General features: G+C 31.7%; 1 protein-coding gene across 5 annotated transcripts in view; it reads right to left on the reverse strand.

The window, feature by feature from the left end:
- Positions 1-19,738, reverse strand: part of LOC137922218 (uncharacterized) — a 169,745-nt gene that overhangs the window by 4,305 nt on the left and 145,702 nt on the right. For all 5 annotated transcript variants that reach the window (XR_011107510.1, XM_068765156.1, XM_068765157.1 and 2 more), the window contains 3 exons: positions 19,117-19,246; positions 18,585-18,772; positions 6,392-6,463 (listed from right to left, as the gene is read on the reverse strand). Coding sequence is in view for 4 of the 5 variants with exons in the window: in XM_068765156.1 (XP_068621257.1) it covers positions 6,392-6,463; positions 18,585-18,772; positions 19,117-19,246 (390 nt within the window). In the remaining variant the exon portion in view is untranslated. The remainder of the gene's footprint in view (positions 1-6,391; positions 6,464-18,584; positions 18,773-19,116; positions 19,247-19,738) is intronic.

The following is a 19,738-nucleotide window of genomic DNA, read 5'->3' on the forward strand; positions in this document are numbered from 1 at the left end:
CATTATATCAGGAATTACATCCCATTGGAAGGTCGCCATGTTATTAGGTGCAAAGTCCCCTGAGAGGGGACTCCGGCTCTATAATAGATACAACCTTAACATTAAGAAGTTTGAATGATTTAAATTAGGGTCCTAAGAATTCCCTTGAAAGTAAGTTACATAAGGTACATTTCATTTCAGAGACAAATACATAACTTTTTTCAGTTGAATTACCCTAGATGAGTATCCCATATTTTAACATTAACTCCGCGTCTCTATGGTATGCTCTAACTACCATATTATTCACAACTTTATTTATATAAACCTTAAACTTTTTTTATAACAACCCATTTATTTGAGTTGTCTTTATTTTCTGTTTTATAAGAATTGTTTACACAAAATAGATTACGGTCGGAAAAAGCAGTCCCAATTAATGCTCTTAATATTGTGTTATTAACTGTGGAATATATTAGATTGTTATAGACAGTCGTGTCTGCTGATTAGTGAGAACCTTAAGATTATACTCTGAAACAATATTAACTTTGCATCCCCTTAACACTGTTAAGTATAAATGAACAAAAAGAAACACTTTTCTGTCATTATCTGACAAAACGTGATGTTACTTTGTCTATGGCACAATACGTGATAAAAAGGAGGTAATGAACGCACGGATGCTATAATAAGTGTGTATCATATTATTAATATTATTGTAATATTTAATATTAATGTAATCAAAACAATTCCCAAAGAGCCGTGGAAGACACTTGGTTAAAAAACATGGCTAAAGTTCGAGGGACGTTGGTTCGCGGGGTACACTCTATTGTGATGAAATCAGCTTGTCCTAAAACCAATAATCCGCAAGATATATTAACTGATCTAAATTGAGCCGGCATTTTGGATATTGAGCAAAATTCTTTCTGGTCATCATTCACAATTATCACCATCATCATAATTTTAGCCGCAGGACTTCCATAGCCAAACTGCCTTTTCCACAGATTTTCAAAATTTTGAAGCGACCTGAATCTAGCTCCAGGTAGCTGCCTTAACAATGTATATAAAAATGTATGCAATTTCCCATAGTCGAAATTAATTTATTTTAACACATAAAAGGTTTAAAGAATTGGATAGGTTTACATAATCTCTATTGTGATATTAGTCAAAATCTTGTAATTGTTATCTTTTGAATTTTAATAAACTGCAAAGATCAACAATATTAAGATGGTAAATTTAAGTGTTATATATTCGCACGGATGTATGCGAACAACATGCACTGAATGAGACTTATGCACTAAACAGGGTGTCGAAGCGGAACCGACCTTCTCCTACATAACTATGCGAGGCCTCCTTGAGAAGTGGCATTGTGGATACCGTTGCCCGCTCTCGTGCCCATGAGCCCAATGGTTCCGTTTTAGATGTCAGTGGGCTACAGGACGGAGGCGACAGCCACGCGCTAGTTTGCGTCACATTTTTACGCCGACTTTAACGTACTTGAATAGTATGTAGTGCGTTGCTACATTTTAAACATGAATACACGATTTACATTCGCTGAAGGCGTTGTAAAATGTTGTATAAAAATTATTCAATAATCTCGAATGCGTAAAAAAAATTAAGGTCACTGATTAAAAAAAAATACGAAAAAAAGTTTTAAATTTAAGTTACAAACTTATTTTGGCAATAATAAAAAAGACAAATGTAAATTGTAGCAAATACAGCCATGAGCGCTAATTTCTGTAACTGAAATAAAATCAAGTTTTACAAGAACTATTCGAATCTAGTCGCTTAGTAATTGATCTATAGACATTTTACATAAATAAATACACTTACAAACGACTTTATACGATGTACTTATTACATTTCATTATCCTCTTATATTAATTACTTTAATGATAGAACGTACTGAAATTGTCCGTATTAATAAATTATTGTTTAATTAAAATAATTACGTCGTCGTGGTTACACCACGCCGCGTGCTGAAAATGTACTGCAATAAGAATTTTTAATACTAGGATTTAAAACGGAGTTCATTGAACTCGCTTGTTAGCAGGTAAACGTGGTCATCGCTCTAAGAATCCTCTTAGTACACTTGAATTTTTTTATTGAATATCATTTAATAATGCAATATATTCAATGTCTAACAGTGTAACGGAAATTCCATCGATTGATATAATAAAAAAACACATTCTATAATAAGAATGTAATATATAACGCCATTATATTTAAATATCCTCGAAAAAATTGGAACTTTAAATTCAGAACATTTTTTTATGATTGTTTTATAAAACATATTTATTAAGCATACAGTTACTATGACATAATTTTATATTTAGTGTTAATAATTTAAAAGAATAATAGAATTTTGCGCAAATAATGAGCGGTACCAAAGTAATCGCTTAAAGGTTTCTTTTTTGCTTTTATTTTCCACCAACTATCCGAGGGCGTGACTTATTGTACTTTATTAATTAATTAATGTAATGAATTGCTTAATCAAATGCTGCTAAAATGCTTTTAACTAGTAAAAGATTTTTATATATGTAAAGTGGTATTTGTAGGTATCCTATAGTCAATATAGACGATTTTATAAAAAAAATTAAGGCATTAATAATTAGTTAAAAAAATAATAGTGAAATATAACTTCTCATATAATTAATTATCCAGTATTAGTAATGAGTTTTTCATTGAAACAGTCACCAATGTGTTTTCTTTTATAAAAATTGTAATTAGTGTTCTGATATTTGAGTATTTCAGTGCTAAGTATAGACTTTATATTGGGTGTTTGGAGAAAATAACAAAAAAATTGTTTCAAAATAGTATAATGTCCTAGCTAAGTTCAGAGTGGTAGCACCGAAGAACCAATTACACCCGAGGACACTCGGGGCAAAGCGTTCGTATTTAATGCCGACGCAGCTATTTTAAGATTTATTAAAAAAAATGTGTAAAAGATTATATTCTGAATGAGAACTTGCCAGAAAATAATGCGTATGTCATAAAAGTAAAAATGTTTGTTATATTATCTCTCTAATGGAGCATAACTTCATTACTACATATTTTTATTTTTAATATCGCGGCATTATAGCTAACAAAATGTTGAATGAAAAATCGAGGTTAGGAGCTAAACTATGCCGACATGTTTACTATGTATAAATTTCTTGTTCAGGTATTTACTGGAACAGATCCAAATGGTGCAAATATTTACCACCAGCTGCATACTAGAAATAACTATGAAATTGAGTAGGTGGGTCATGGGACTGAGAAAAATGTACTCGGAGTAAAATATATTTACGTACTTGTTAACTGAAATATAGAACACTACGCGACAGATGAGAACGGTGTATTTGTTAATTAATATATATTTTTAAAATTTTTAAAAAATATTTAAACAAAGTTAATAATGTAGGTTTACAATGTTAAATACATTGACGTAACCTCAAGAATTGAAATAACAAAAGGTGTTATAAAACAAAATACGTATTATAATGGATTTGAGTTATGTTTAGCTTGATAACTTGTTTCAAGGTAGTCAATCGGTCGTAGACCCCAATCAATTTAAGTGTCTAGATCACACAGTTGTGCAATAGTCACTGATAGTCTGTCGGTAAATTTAATTATAATGAAATTAAATTAATTTATTTTTTTGTGTATTTATTTAACAATATATATCACATGGGATGGGTCAGAAATATAATTATTGTATTTAGAAATAACGATTTATAACTGTTATTAAATAAACTCTTCATAAAAGCCTGAGAAAACTAACAATTAATCCTAATAAGGAATTCGCACATTCTTTTTAATAGATAAGGATATATTTGTGTCATCAGAAATTTAATTTAAAATTGCGTATGAATGAAATAAATATATTTAAAATGCACCTTCTTCTGCAGCGTCTTACAATATTTAATAAAACTTCGTAAATTTTTATAACTAATATCGTAAAAATAAGAACTTATCCTGAAATGATCCAGAGAAGAGTTTGTTTAAACAAATGAACGCTTATGATTTTATGAGGACAAATCAAAGAAATATTTCGTTAATATTTTTTTCGCGTATAGACGTGAAACCACCATGAGTTCACTTTACCAAAAAACATGTTCTATTATTTGAATTTGTTTTAATTTTCTCAGTTAATTACAGATGTCGACATAAGCATTTCCTCATTCAGACGAATATTGGGTATAAAGTGTAACATTGTGTGGTTACATTTTTGAGTGATGAATTTCTTTTATAATCATTATTATTGGAAGTTATTGTTTGCCTCAGGTTTGTATGAAGTAAAACAGATATATAAATGTTTCAGTAACTACAGCGGTAAACAATCCAATATGTCGCGTCTCCAGCAGATAATGCGACCGGGACAGAACACCAATTAACGAATACCACGACACTTGCCTCACCAGATACGCGTAATGGGTGTTTAGACTCTAACCAATTAAGCAACTGTTCCGACCAGAAGGTGGCGCAATGACGTCATTAGTATTACTTTTAAATTCCACAGTTGACAATAAATTGGTACAAAATGTTTAAAGTTTTTACTTACGCCATGCGTATAATAATTTCTATAGAAATAGAATAGATCGAAAAAAATTTCTCTACACAATTTCGGCTACATTAAAATAAGAGAAAATAAAAGATAAGAATGTATGTAGTAAAATGTGAATGTATGTGTAATGTACAAATAACTGTTAGCATAGATAAAGTTTACAAGGACGAAATTCGGCTTCGTATATCATATGTTTATTTTAATGTTTTTAACTATAGTCACCTAATAAGTTTTAACAGAAATTAATAATTATTAATTGCGATTTGAGTACATATTTAATGATTCCTTACTACCTAAACAATGTAACATATTAAGCTTTAAAATATGAACGTAAATATTTCTAATATGAAAATTTATTTCATTTTTTTTTCTTGGTAACCAACAAATGTCATTAACATGGAGCCCGGTCGCTTTGTTACTTTGAAAACACTGCCTACCTACAAAGATGACTAGACGGATGTCGCATTATCTGCATGTTCGTCCCATTGATATGTCACGTCTAATGACATGAGATTGTATTCCAACGTTTTATCGCATCAGCATATACGTTGGTGTTCAAATTGGATCTTTTGTTATGATATTGTTCTAAATATTAACACGTAGACTTTCGTTCTTTTGTTTAATTATATATAATTTATTTATATATTTCAGTTTAATAATATATATTATTGCATAAATTATTATAAAACCGACGCATCATTAGATCGATAAGTCTAGGTTAGATTTAGTTTCTTCCATATCATAGAAGACTATCGGCTAGCCAATAAGAAAAAAACGACTGATCTCATTATTTTAGTATGATTTCAGTTTAGGTTTACTATTGTAGTAAATGTAAAAAGACGTTGGATCTTTGATATCTAAGTACAGAGAACATCTAGATATGGAAATATTTATTTTTATCAAATAGAATATACCTCAGTGATATTGTTCAAATTAAAATTTTGGTTTGAATAATAGTTTCAATTAGTCATTATTTTATCACTTATTATGGGCAATGTGTCCATAAGAACAAATATTATTATTACGTTATGGGCATGTATATAATACTAAAAGTTTATTACAATATGGAGATATAATGACACATACGTATTAATTTAGTTTATTGATTTGTATAGATCCTGCGAGTATCGGGATGTGATGTAACCGAGGGAGGTTTCGGCGTGCGCGCGCGCGCGTGTGTGTGTGTGTGTGTGTGTGTGTGTGTGTGTATGTGCGCGTATGTGCGCGTATGTGTATGTAGCAACAATATTTGAGACCACCGTTTGCTACTCGGTGGACGGTAAGGCCCAAGCGTAGGACATGTTTACATTACGACGCTTCTCGCCCGTTCGTTGTTTTGCTTTCCGTCGTACGCGAGCCAGTAATTATTATTATCGCCATGATTGATGGCTGCGCATCCTGACGTAGCAGTGCTAATATTATAAATATATTGGCGGCTAGTATCGTCGCGACAACGTCCGCGTTATTTGTAACATAATATATGATTCTTAAACGAGTCCTGCCGACTGAATTTTCATCGAGCGGGTATGTAGGGTGAATTCTAATTTCCGCAAAAATGCCGGGTGTCTTGGCGGGTTGTTCGCGCCCCTGCAAAGCGGGGTATGCGCGGGGCAGGGGGCGGGTAGTTTTACGCGAGGGTGGCGGCTGCGACTGCGCCGTGAAGGGCGACGCAACCCCCGGGGACGATATCCATCCCTCCCTTCAACCCTCGCACCCTTCGTTCTCCCTTCACCCATACCGAGCTCGATTATTAAGCACTCATTCAAGCTCTAACTCCCTCTAATTGCTATAGCAACCAACTGTTCCGGCGTTCGGTTTCATCGTGCTTTGGAGGTTCAAAATCATAGAAATGTATCAAATATAATTGGTGCTCACCATTAGCGGAGCGTGTTGCCGGCGACGTTGCCTCCTTGCTTCGGATAGTTTCTTTCTCCTTACCATTATTACCTGCGAATCATTGATTTACAATTAGAGATAACAATTTGTATACTTTCTGATCAATTACGGAAAACGGGATATAAAACTGTTTGAAATTTTATATATTTATGGAGAGAAGAAAATTAAGTATTTTTTAAAATTACTACTTTATATTAGAGAAATACCCAAGAATTAAAACAATATTAAAATTTTCACATTAGATTACATATTTTTTATTATACTTTCCTTAAAAAAATATAAATAAGTAGATATAACTCAGCTGTTTTTTGTTGATAAATAAATAAAAAACAGAAACACTAAACCTTTAATTTGTTAAAAATGTATTATGATGTGTCTGTGAATCATTTTTATTGTACGTTTAATGGTAATAGGTGTGAGTCGAATATACGACAATAGAAATTTTTATTATAAACATGTCTTTACTGCGTTAAAAATAAGTGTAAAAGTCATGAATTATTGATATTACTATAACAAAAGTTTTTATATGTTATTTAAACAATTATAAAAAAGATATGTTAAACGGTTTAAAACGTCAACGATTACTTGACAAATGTGTTGAATATAGAAATTGTAAAATAAGAGCGCGAATTAAACAAAGTACTGTGCAAGATTTATAAGTCGGTCGTAGTTTTAAAACCAGTTAGGTTTCGATCTAAGCCGGAAATATCTGGCCGCAGATAGGAGAGCCCGAGTGGCTGGGCATCGGCGCATTCCCGGGACCATCCTTTTTGCTTCGCTGCCTGCACGACCGGTCTGCGCCGATCGTTCAACTCGCGTCGCGCCACTCGCAAATTTACAATAATCAGCTATCTACCCCATGCGCTACACTTAAAGCTATATATACGTGAATTTAGTGATTTATTTTGTCCTAAGTGTTGTATCCTCCACCGGAAGGCCATTTCCATGGATTATAACCCTTAATAAAGTCAAGATAAGTTATCCGTCTTTTTAAATAAAATACCACAGATTCGAAAAGAAGAAGCAAAAGAAATTCAGCCAACTATATATTTTTTTAAATTAATTTAAAAAACTAAATAGCTGGGAAGCGAACGCATCATTCCAAAGGTGTATTGCTGCTATGAAATAATTTCCAATGTACAACTCTTAACACACACAGTTCTACGATTTTTTTAAAATCTATCTTTCTAAATATTTTCTAGGATCTTACTGAAAAGTGTTTACATTACCAAATAATGATACAATAATGATTACAATCACATACTATTTATTGAATATCAATTAAGTTCCAGTAGATAGCGGTAGTCTTCTAATTTGCACGTTAATTACTTTAGTATCCAATGCAATCCTAACCACGCGTTCACGAGTAATCGATGATAATGAATCGATTGTGTTGAACTCATAATACCTGGTCCTATAAAAACATTTTCATAGCACTGTAAATTTTTGAGGTTTCCCATTTAGATAATATCATGTGTGCGACTTCTAAGAATACAAGTACGATGTATAGCCGGTAGGTCGATCAGATCGTATCAAAGTAGTGACAGTTTGGCAAAGGCGAGCTGACCTTGACAGTGGCGTTGACTTACGCGGCCACAAGCCGCGGCAAGCCGTCGTATTGTGGCACTTCGCACATGGTGATCTGTACAATCTGATCTTGCCCCATGTGTCACACATTGAAACCGTTTAAACGCAAACGCTATTAATAAATTTGGCAAATAGTCGAATCACCGTGTTCAAGTCCATTTGATTCTATTCCAGTACTAAAACTGCAATGACCGTGTTCAGATGCGACTTCTAGTGCCAACTCTTGAATGATTATAGCGTATAGTCGGAACCTGATGCTCCTAACAATTTTAGTAACCTTTACGCTATCGTAGTTCAAAGTAAGAAAAGGAACGTTTTGCGTATAGTATATACGTCGTTTAGTAGTAAGAAAAATGAATGTAACATGATCTATAATTAGAATTGACGCAACGAACATGTGCGGCATGACACGCATATGACTTTTATTTATTTTTGTAAAAACTTAAAACACCAAAGTATCTTCAATATGTTTTAATAAATGCTCATGTGTCTCTTCTGTATTGCCTGTTGGTGAAAATTCTACATAAACATGGGAAACATGCCTATTAACCTGTTTATACATGTGCATAAATTTAACGCAGCTCATAAGTAAAAAAATAATGAAATACGTTCTCCAAATTTAACAAAAAAATGATTATTATTTCCTACTATGATTTTCTTGACATAATCCGAGACGTGGTCGCTTACGATGGGCTTTATAAGAAAGAAAAACAGAGAGCAATGGATGGTTATGCCTAAAGCTTTGCTGCATGATCAGCTCGCTGAATTTCTCGCCTGAAGTGGCTGATATGATGATAATGTCAAAGATTACTTTCTTTTCACTTTACAATATAATATACCAAAGAGAACATGAAATAATATTAATTATGTAAGGAAAAATAAATTTCCATTTGATGGAAATATGAAAGAAATAGGATTGTATGATATTACACCAAGAATGCAAAAGTTGAATGAAGAAGTCTTTATTATAATTGCTCGGTAAAGAATTATACTACTATTACCACTACGATTAGTAATTTTGAAGTACAAGTAAAGCGCGGCGCTTGCCTTATTGGATTACTACGAGGCCGTACTCGAGCGTGTGATACGAAAGGATACCACTAAGGTTAAGCTTAGTAATGTCATGCACGATAACTAGCTATAATGCATTTGTAATTAATAAATTATTTTATATTTCTTATAATCCATAAATTACGTAAAATGAAAGTTATGAAGATTTTATATATATGAAGTGAAGTATAAAAGTCAAGTTATGGAACACGGTTTCCAAATTTTACAAACAATCATTGTTATTTTTTAAAATAGGTATTTTTTTCTAACAAGTAGTTTTTTACAGTACAATATTTACGTTTAATGAAAGCTACATAAAAACTACATAACATTTTGTCCCTCAGTGACTAAAGACAAAGGTTTGCATAACGTGGGGGACCAGTGATAGTGGAATTCTTCGTGATAACGAATCAGGAATGACGATGTCCACAGACGAACAAGGTAGTCCAGCGAATAGCAAGTTGAATTAAGTCGAAATATATATCAAAAATTTTGTTCTATTTTTTATTGCCATTAAAAATTAATTTATATTATACATAAAATATGTATAACTATACCGTAATCAACCTATGTAGTATAATAAAAACATTTTTTTTTGATTTAAAATTATTAGAGAATATGGTTGGGCACTAATTTCATTATGTCGGTTAAATTTTTTATGCGACTGTACAGTGCCATATGGCATTCATGCCCCGACGACGTCGTGTCCGTAAAAGCTTTTAGGTTGCTTGCCTATAAACGTACTTGTGTACGCCCGTCGTATGTTTTTGAGCTTATGGTTTTTTGACAATATTTCTGTGATGTGTAATTATATTTTTTCTCATAAAATTAATCAATACTTCATAAAATATATTTAAATATTGCAAATACCTGAATATTATATACCTATATTAAAATTTAACATTATGTTTGGTGTACGTATAATTATTTCAAGTTATGTGGTAATTACAGGTACATAACGAACAAACCGCATTACATCACATTTTCCTTATCAATAAACATACTTTATTTCTAAATACATCGTTTCTGGTAATAATACTTGACTATGAACGTAAATTTCATGAGCAAAAAATATTGTAAATGCTCATACGTTGTTTTTAAGCCGAGGTTGTTGACCATTTGCCATGTGTGCCTATAATGATGTGAGATTTTGATATGAGAAACGTTCGGCTTGGACTTGGTATGTCATCGACCGGATGTAGTCGTAGATTTGGTCGGCGACGGATGTTCCGCCATTTGCATTCAAGTCGCGGAGCCGGCGACAATGCGCAGAAGGGACTCATACCGGAATAACAAATGCGATGTACACTAAATATTTTTTCTACTAATGCCGTAGTTAGTCAATGTCAACCTAGTGTGTGTGTAATGAAATAACTTGAAGGTTCAACTAAATTTGTATTGATATAATTGAAATATGCAAATAATAATTGAGGATTAGTAGTTTAGTATTTATAGACAAAAGTAAATTAAAGCGTTAAAATTTTTGTTCAATTAAGGCTTTTAAAGTACGTTAAAAGATATACAATTGAATTAATTAATTGGAATAACAAGACTAAGATAGTGTCACGTACCGATGCTAATTAGAATACAGACAACGTCACTTCTAGGCTGTTACACATAGAAAAAGAATAAAAATAATATAAAATATTTAGTTAAAAAATTCTCGATATAATTCATTACTTTATTTTATCTTTTCTTTATTTGTAGATCAAATCAATGGCGGAACAAATCAATAGTAGTAGCATATTGTTATTGATTTGTTATATAATTTTTTAAAAAAAGTACAAACGGAGGCTGCATTTAGAGTTTTGGACTATTGACTAAGAAATTTTCTTTTGTTAAAATTACCATATATTATGATTATATTATCGCTGTTGTTGTCTTGAAGTAACAATGTTTTTTTTTTTTTACTATGAAGAAATTATGGTGTACAAAAACCTTGGACGCGTCACATTTTATTCATTATTCAAACATTTGAAATAATTTCATTTTGACATCAAATATATGGTTGTCATTGGCTCGTTTTTGTAAATAAAATATTTTTCTAAAAATTTAAGTAGATGAATATTTTGCTGACATTGAAATCTAACTAGGGATATAAGACGTCCACCTTGTAATGAGGAGTACGCTTTACACATATAGCCGACCTACTTAAAAATGTGATGTTCTGAACGCTGCACAGCGCCATTTTTGCACACGTCGCATTTAAACATGTAATTAACATTTCATTAGTCCGGTAATCTTCTTAGATATAGAGCTATGTATCAGAAATTAGTAATGTTTATTAAAAGTAGAAAGTCAGAAAAGAGAGTGCTATGAGAATGAAAACCGCGAGTATTATCGACTAGTGATAGCTCTAGCAGAGGTCTCCTAGTGGGGGCTCTTGATCCTGGTCCATGGAGCATGTGCCGAAATGATCGAAAACCACGGCGGCCTCACAATTAGGTGAAATAGTAGAATATTGGTGCCCTAACCGAGGCTCTGGAGCCCTCGAGCTTCACTAACATAAAAGAGGTCCTAGTCTAGGTGCCCTCTGCGCCCTACCACCTCAAACCAGTAAGAGTCCAAAAAAAAAAGAAAATACTTTTATTTGGTGTTGTGTGTCGTTCGATATTGTATAATAATCAAAATAGTTGCAAAGTAAAAGAAGTCATTGTATAACATATTACATAATATACAATATTTATAAATGTATATTGAAGTACTTTAAAAAATCGTATTCAAAGGAGACTGAACTTTGATTAATTATAAATAATAATAGCTAACGTTTTATTTGTTTTCCTTATTTTCCAGTTTCAGATACAATTATTAATAATGAAATATTACTGTAAAATACATTAAATCTAAAGATATATCTAATACTGTGGGATGTTAAGCCTATTGCGGACAAGATGGTAATAAACAGCAAGGAAACCTAAAAATATTATTTATTGTACAACTAGATTACATCGATAAAGGTGGTAAGATATGAGGATTGTTGATGAATATTAGGTAAGGTCATGTTTTTGTGACGAAGTAAACGTATTTTGTAAACGAAAGGAAGTTTACGATTTTTAAAACCTTTCGTAGGCGTTTTATACGTTATTATAGCATGATCATTGTGTATGTACATAATTGAATTATGTGCTATGGGCAGAGCTTATCGGCGGGTTTGAGTGTTTTTCCTTCCCTGTACCACAACGAAACAAACTTCCTTTGATAGTTCACCGAATTTGCTATTGGAAATGAACCAATGATAAAGATGATTGGAACACAATGATTAGAAAGACTTATCTACACTGTGATAACGTTAGTATCGGTACGTTTATCAGCTATGGATATGAACAAAGGCGGACTGGAATTGTGTTTCTTACGTAAGTAATATATTGGTGATTACTTTTATATGTTATTGATTTTTCGTAATCTGTATAATGACTAATTAATTATTAGTATCTGCTACGAATTCTTGGTAACATTTGAGTTTATTTGGTAAAAGAATATAACGATGACAACATTCAAAATAAACATTTGTTCTTTGCAATTAGTTTTGCTTACATATTAGTAACTATTAAAAGGTCCATAAGGATAAATTTAATTGTATTTCTGTTGTTTATTTTTCAACGTGTACTGCATGTATAATGTTACGTTAAGATACCACGGGTACCATAAGAATTTCGTGATTCATCAACAAGTCTAATTTGAATATTAAAAAAGAAGTCAAAAAGTATTGTCTATTAATTTTTATGCCTCTAGTCTAAGATGTAAAAAATGCGTTATAATTTAAGTAAACATTTGATTCTTGAGGACCGTTTTGGAAATGGAAAAAAAACAACCGCCTCTCACAAGCTTTAAATATTCTACGGTTACGGTAAAGAAATTTTATAGTATCATAAAAATACAAATAAACTAATATGACACACATAAAATAAAATATTAGTTGATATTTATAGCCTGTAGGTACAGATATAAGGAGTAATATAATATGCGTAAGTAGTTCAAATAAATGTTAATTAAAGGTAAATTTATATATACTTTTCAAACAAAATATTTGTTAGTCACTACGGAACAAAACTGGAAAAACAATCTATGAAATTAGTGATCACATGTTTATTGAAATATAAATTTGATTTGCAGCATTTGTTGTAATTTGTTAGTTCAGCGGACAAAAGACGCATTTGTCACTATTTAGTTGTACGTATGTCTTATGCAAGCGGGATCAGAGTACGGTTTTTTTGTTATCTAAACTTGCGTTTACCTCAACATTTTTAAAAATATGACTCTTTGTGTAACCAATTTATAATACTTAAATATTTATCTTGGAGAGTTTTCTCCTTATCATTTTATAAATACGTGATGTATTTTTCCAAAAAAACATGATAATTTTTCTTTTGTTTAAGTTTAATATATCATCAAAAATGGATATACGCTTTGTGAAATTGAGATATTTATTTAGTAAATGGCCCAAGAATTTGGCAGCATTTCAACATAAGAAAATACGAAAATATTTTAAGATACTTTTAGGTGACCTGTCTTTATACTCCTTAAGAAATAAAAGGTAAAAAGAATTTATTGGAATCGTAATGTTTAAGAATAGCTCTCAAGCATTGGTTGGTCGTATGTAGGGCGCCAGTACGGCCTCCTCGGTCTCGAGGCCTGACCGGTTGCCATCTTTGGAACCGCGACCGGTTTTGTCAGAATATGTACTCTGCAAGAACAGTTAACTTTACGCTAATACTAGTACAACCGAGTAGTTCAACCGTTTAAGTTCAAAAATCCTTATTAAATCAATATAAAGTAACACCACCGGCTTCATCGATAGCAGGGTTCTAAGAAACCTATTTATCACTGGCAGTAAATAATAGTTGAGTCAGATATCACAACTATCTCATTTTACGTCTCACATGAAGTATGGGTGTATTGGCATGCCCCGCGGTTTGTCGTGTGTTGCGTGCTGAGTCACGGCAGACTGCAGTGACGCAGGGGACGCGAGGGACGTCTGTGAATCATAGCGTACCATTATGCACATATTGATGTCGCAGGTAACAGAATCGCTATTGTATGCGGTGCTCTATTGTGCAGTCGAACTTTTGAGGTCCCCGTAAACGATTGTTAATGCCGTATTGTTACACCGTTCGAATGCGTGGGTTCATTATTTAGATAGGAACAATAACAGCGCCTATTTGAAATCGCAAAGCCTGCAGAGGGATTTAAATTTGGTACCCCATTTTTGGGACTGTAAAGGGGAATAAAAAGGCCTGTGCTTGTATGTCGTGATAAATATTTAACTGTAATATATTCATTTAGTGTTTTTTTTTAATTAAATTCCGTGTTTATTCATTTACTTTTAACTAATTATAATATCTATGATATTGCCATCCATTGTTATACGTTTCCTAATTTAAAAAAAGTAATCTTGGATTCTGCTTGGCACGGGTAAATAGCCCAGAGGTAGGATAATATCGCTGATTAAAAATTGCAGTCTCTATAAATAAAAGAAGCATTTAAGAGACCAGTATCTATGTATTATTAAATTGTTTATTAAAGATGATTTATTTAGAAATTCATCATAAATTATCTATTAAATATATATAAAGATAACGGACATTCACTAGTGAAAACTAGACAGGAGGCGCCATCTGTCATCACATGTTTGTAACTTGACATTGTAAAGCGTTAAATTTTGGTTTAACTATATAATTATACTTATTTTCATTGCGTAATTTGACTATTACTTAAATGAGATAAGGTACATATTAAGTAGTACATATTATTAAAAGTACTACATATTGATAACAACTTTATTTTAGTGTGAATTAAACGGAAAAATTTCGTGAGTCAGGTAAACGACATGTTTGATTATTTTAGAAGCCAGTTTATTTCTTTTATATAATGATTACCGTCAATGACGTAAGACTTGTTTTCTATTCAGGAAGATCACTATTGTAACCGATATATTTATTTAAAATGGTGGATGGGGAGATCTTTAAGGTATTTTTACTTTTAAATCTATTTCCCTATTTTCCAGTAAAAAATTTGGATGTAGTTTTTAATTTGAATAGGTTTAGCTAACTGTTGTACTGGTATGTTGAGTCATAATGCTATTGAAAGAATATTAATAGTACCTTCTTTTCTGTTTAACTTTATATATTTTAAATAGGTTTTAATTACAGAAATTATTAGTTAACAATAATATTTATTTATAATGAATGTATGATTTTACATTTCATTGCAAACTAAATTTTCTAATCCTACAATTTGAAGACATTACGGAGTCTTGGTTAAGGAAGTAAGTATTTTATTTTCAAAATAATGATTAAAATCTCATCTGTGTGCGTGTGGACGTAGGGAACATCTGTGTTATTTTATTTTTCGTAAACAACAAAGCTTTCGTGTTCTTACATAATTAATTAATGATTTTTATATAATTTCTCGTTTTTGTTTGATTTGAAAAAATTTAAGGTGAAAACTCTTTTAATACTATGCAAAACCTTATAAAATAAAATTTCGTTTAACACCGGTTGCACTTTTTATCTTTGACTGAAAAGTCATTTAATTTGTTAAGCCCAGTAATTGAATTTTTAAGGTATATGAAATATCTGCTTAATAGTCAATTGTAACGCCTGAGGGAATCCTTTTCAAAACATTCGATTTCTAAATCAACCGTAGTAATTGGCAATAAAAAGTATTTATTTATAATGTACAATAAGATTATTCGTTTCGATATAACATAGTCGCAGTGTAGTAATCTGGTACTTACACGACGCTGTTGCTCATCCTTAGAAAATTTGTTTGTGTACTGTAGCAATCCTACATAATTAATGCACAAAGTGTATACTATGTAAGATTAAAGCCCCGAATCGTACTCGTGACCTACGATCGCTAGTTTCAGTCCACTTCCGCTGAGCTATCACTGTTAATTGTTTATGTATACAGAACCTCTCATGCTAAGGGACTTAAATATATATATAAATACAGTATGATTGTGAAAACGAATTAGTTTATTTGTTTGTGAATTAATGGTGTTTGTATACGCATATAATGAAAGGAAAATGAAAGAAATATGCAATATTAAGATTAAACCTTCTTTGCATGATGGATTCTTCCATCATTATATATATATATATATAATAAATATGCGGGTAAAAGGGTACATAAAACCAGTGTACTTTACATTTGTTGCTGCTATTAACTTTTTAGACCGACGTAGCGTAAAACGAAACGCAGTTATAAAAAAAAAAACTATCGTCACCGTTAATTTAAAATTCCGCTGTTCGTAATAACTGGAAAAAGCGGCCGACTTTATTAATTTATTTAGCAAACTAATGTGAGATTTGTCTGCTATAAAAACTGATAATGAGTGGAAATAATGTTTGTTTCTGTGTTTCTGTTATTTTATGTAATTTATATTGAAATACTCTGAATACATTCCTCAAAACTATGTGGCAGAAATTTACATCACTATACAGTTGCCTCACTTGTAATGTGTGGTGAAATAATTTAAACTATAAGTTTATTTTATGTTGCTGTTCTACGAAATCTTGCAAGATGTAGGCTTCAAACTTTATATGAGACCGTTAGAAGATGGTTGGCTCTCGGAAAACGGCCTTGAAGACCAAGATTCCGACACTGAATACTACGATGCTGGTAAAATTGAAAGAGTATTGCAGGACGAAATTGATGATAATGATGCAGATGATAGTGTGGATGAAACTGCTGATATTGATCCTCCTCTTCTAGACCCAGAAGAAATGGGAGAGGGTTCCATGTTCCACACATCATTTTTATTTTTATCCAGTTTTTCATTTGACAAAAGATGCTTAATTTGGAAGAAAAGGAATCTGTTGTATGATACAAATAAATATACTTTTTTTGGACAGTTCTGCTACTCCAGATTAATTATCAAACCTGGAAAACCCATATCAATGTTTCATGAAGGAATCAGTGCCCAGAGGTTATGAAGAGAAAGTTTCTATGCTTTTTAGTAAAGACATGACTTATGTAACTTGGAAAGATACGAAGGTAGCAACCTTGTTATCCACTTATACTATTACTTATATATAACGCATTGGCTGGGACTAAAGTCAACAGATATGACAAATTAAAACGAACATTTGTTATTACTCGCCTGTTTATTATCCAAGAATATAATAAACACATGCCCCCCCCCGAGGGAGTTGACCTCATGGATAGCTTTTGATTATATGATATTACTATGTGATCTAAAAATGTACGTGAGTGTTTTTTTTTTTTTTCATTTATTTGATCTTACCTTAATAAACTCTTGGATTATCTATAAAAAAATGCTCAGGAAAGGGGTGAATATAAAAAGAGCCTTCTTCTAATTTAGAAATGAATTGGCCTTTGTCTTATGCAACAAGGGAACCCCTAAAGATGTTCAAAGAGTCCCAGATGCAGCATCCTTGAAAAAAAATTGCTGACATAAAAAAGAAAAGGTTCTCCTGCTCCTCCACCCCCAAAAGATATAAGAAAAGATGATCTTGAGCATTGGCCAACAGTGGGTGGGTCACTCAGGTGCAAATATACTAAGAAATGCAAAGTTAACTTGTGTCTTAATAAAAATAATAATAGCTTTTTAAATTATAATCACGAATAAAGAATGCACAAACATATTCTATTTTTCATTTACTTCATACTGAGCTAAACATGTGGCATTGCAAAATGATGCATAATTTCCATCATATTTTTTTTACTGTTCTCATATTATTTATTTACACTAGGAGTTTTTAGATTATTTTCCCCATAATCTAGAACATCATTTACACCAGCCTGATTTATTTAAAAAAAAATATGCGTGGAAGGGTAATTTCATAATAATTCTTAAATAATTTTTAATTAAAACTAGTAATATCAAAATTATACAACATAACTCGAAGGTAAATGCAGCATTGAGTCTATTTTTTAGATTTTAGAAAATTACTTTGTTAGTCAGTTTTTTTTTTAACTAAAATGATAACTTCTGAGCTTAATGAATCGTTAGGGAACAAGCTGTTTATTTGTTTGAAAATATTTGAACTAGTTTAATTATAAGCGGGTTATAATTCCTGATTAGTAGTTGTCCTGCTATAGGGGACTGAGAGATCAATCGTAGGTCGCGGGTGCAATTCCTGAGACAGTCTGAATGGCCACTGTTCTGAATTAAGTTTTCCAGGAATGGGCAGCAGCGTCTTCTGCGTACCATAATACCGCACTGCGATCGTCTACCCGCCTTTCAAGCGAAGATATTATGGTATATGCCCCATCTTCGAGGGATGTCTATTCACTGAGTGTCTATGGGCTAATACGACGGATAATTTCTAAACTAATACAGAAAAAAATTTAGGTAAAGTAAATTTAGCATTCAAGAAAACGGATTACTTGACAGTAAGAATGTATATAATGCGTATTAGTGATACAATTATGTAGATATAAAATGGTTAAGATTTTTTTTATAAATGTCCTATATTGCTTTAGACACATTTGTGACTGTGATTCAATTATAGTTACACAAAGACCATAATCGGGCTTACATGGATTTAATAATGAAATAAAAAAGTACCTTTTCTTATTAATAAGCTCGTAACTCTGCGGAGTGCTTCTCTCGGAGATTTTTGAAAGAATTTCGGCGTTAAATTCGGCGGTAGAGTTAAAGGTTTACGTGCACCAGTGCCGTCCCAAGGCACTGGATGATCTGCCGCCGTCTTCGATGTTGTGGCGAGTCTGTCAAGATGCTCTGTAGAAGCTGGCCTGTTAACAATAAAGACTATGGTATTAAAATATTGATCCTAAGAATTGTGTAAAAATAGTATATATTAATGAATATATTATTGTTATGAAATGGTCCCAGCGAAAACTGTTACGATTTTTGAAATTGTTTCTAAAATATGTGTCAATTGGTATTTATCATCCTTTTTAACTATAACCAAATTTAAATTAAAAAATTAATATTACAAATTTAAAAGAAAAAGATAGTATTTTTATTTCATACGATTAATAGTAGCAAAAGTAGTAGATATTGTGATTCGCAAAACCAGTTTTATTTTTTAAATAAACGGCTAAACTAAAACACATAAATGTATATGTCATTTTACCGGTGTCGTTGACGGGGGTACCAACCGCGCGGCGGGCCACCCATTCGCAGCAAATCGGCTCCCGTACAGACGCCAGAAGCCGCACCCATTATCGATCCCCGACCATAGCCTCCTAATGTGGCACTGCTTCCTGTTGTATTGCATTAAATATTAATTAATTGTTTTACTAAATTTTGAAAACATAATTAAATAATTTTAATTATGTTTTCAAAAAATTCCCGGCATAGTAGCTAGTAAATAATAAACTACAATAATTATGTTTCTTTTAACCCTGATTTTTACTGTTAGTATACATTTCAACATAATTTTTAATGATATTTAAATACTCAAAATCAAATTGTTTGCGTATATATATATATATATATATATATATATATATATATATATATATATACATATATACAAAAATTATGATAATTCTATTAATATTGTTATAGACCTATTCTAAAAATTTAAATATTAACTGACTCTAAAATGTTGTTACAATAATCAAAGTATTTAATTTATTCGACGTGCAAAGAAAATTTATATTTTTCGACAAAAAAGTTTCGATCGTATTTATTATATATATGTATAGTAAGTAATACTCAGTATTTTTAAAAATAAAATACGTTCTGATCTT

Source organism: Battus philenor, unplaced genomic scaffold (genome assembly GCF_028537555.1).
Source record: "Battus philenor isolate CCGP_79_NKW_IND1 unplaced genomic scaffold, ilBatPhil1.0.hap1 SCAF_2, whole genome shotgun sequence".
Classification (NCBI taxonomy): domain Eukaryota; kingdom Metazoa; phylum Arthropoda; class Insecta; order Lepidoptera; family Papilionidae; genus Battus; species Battus philenor.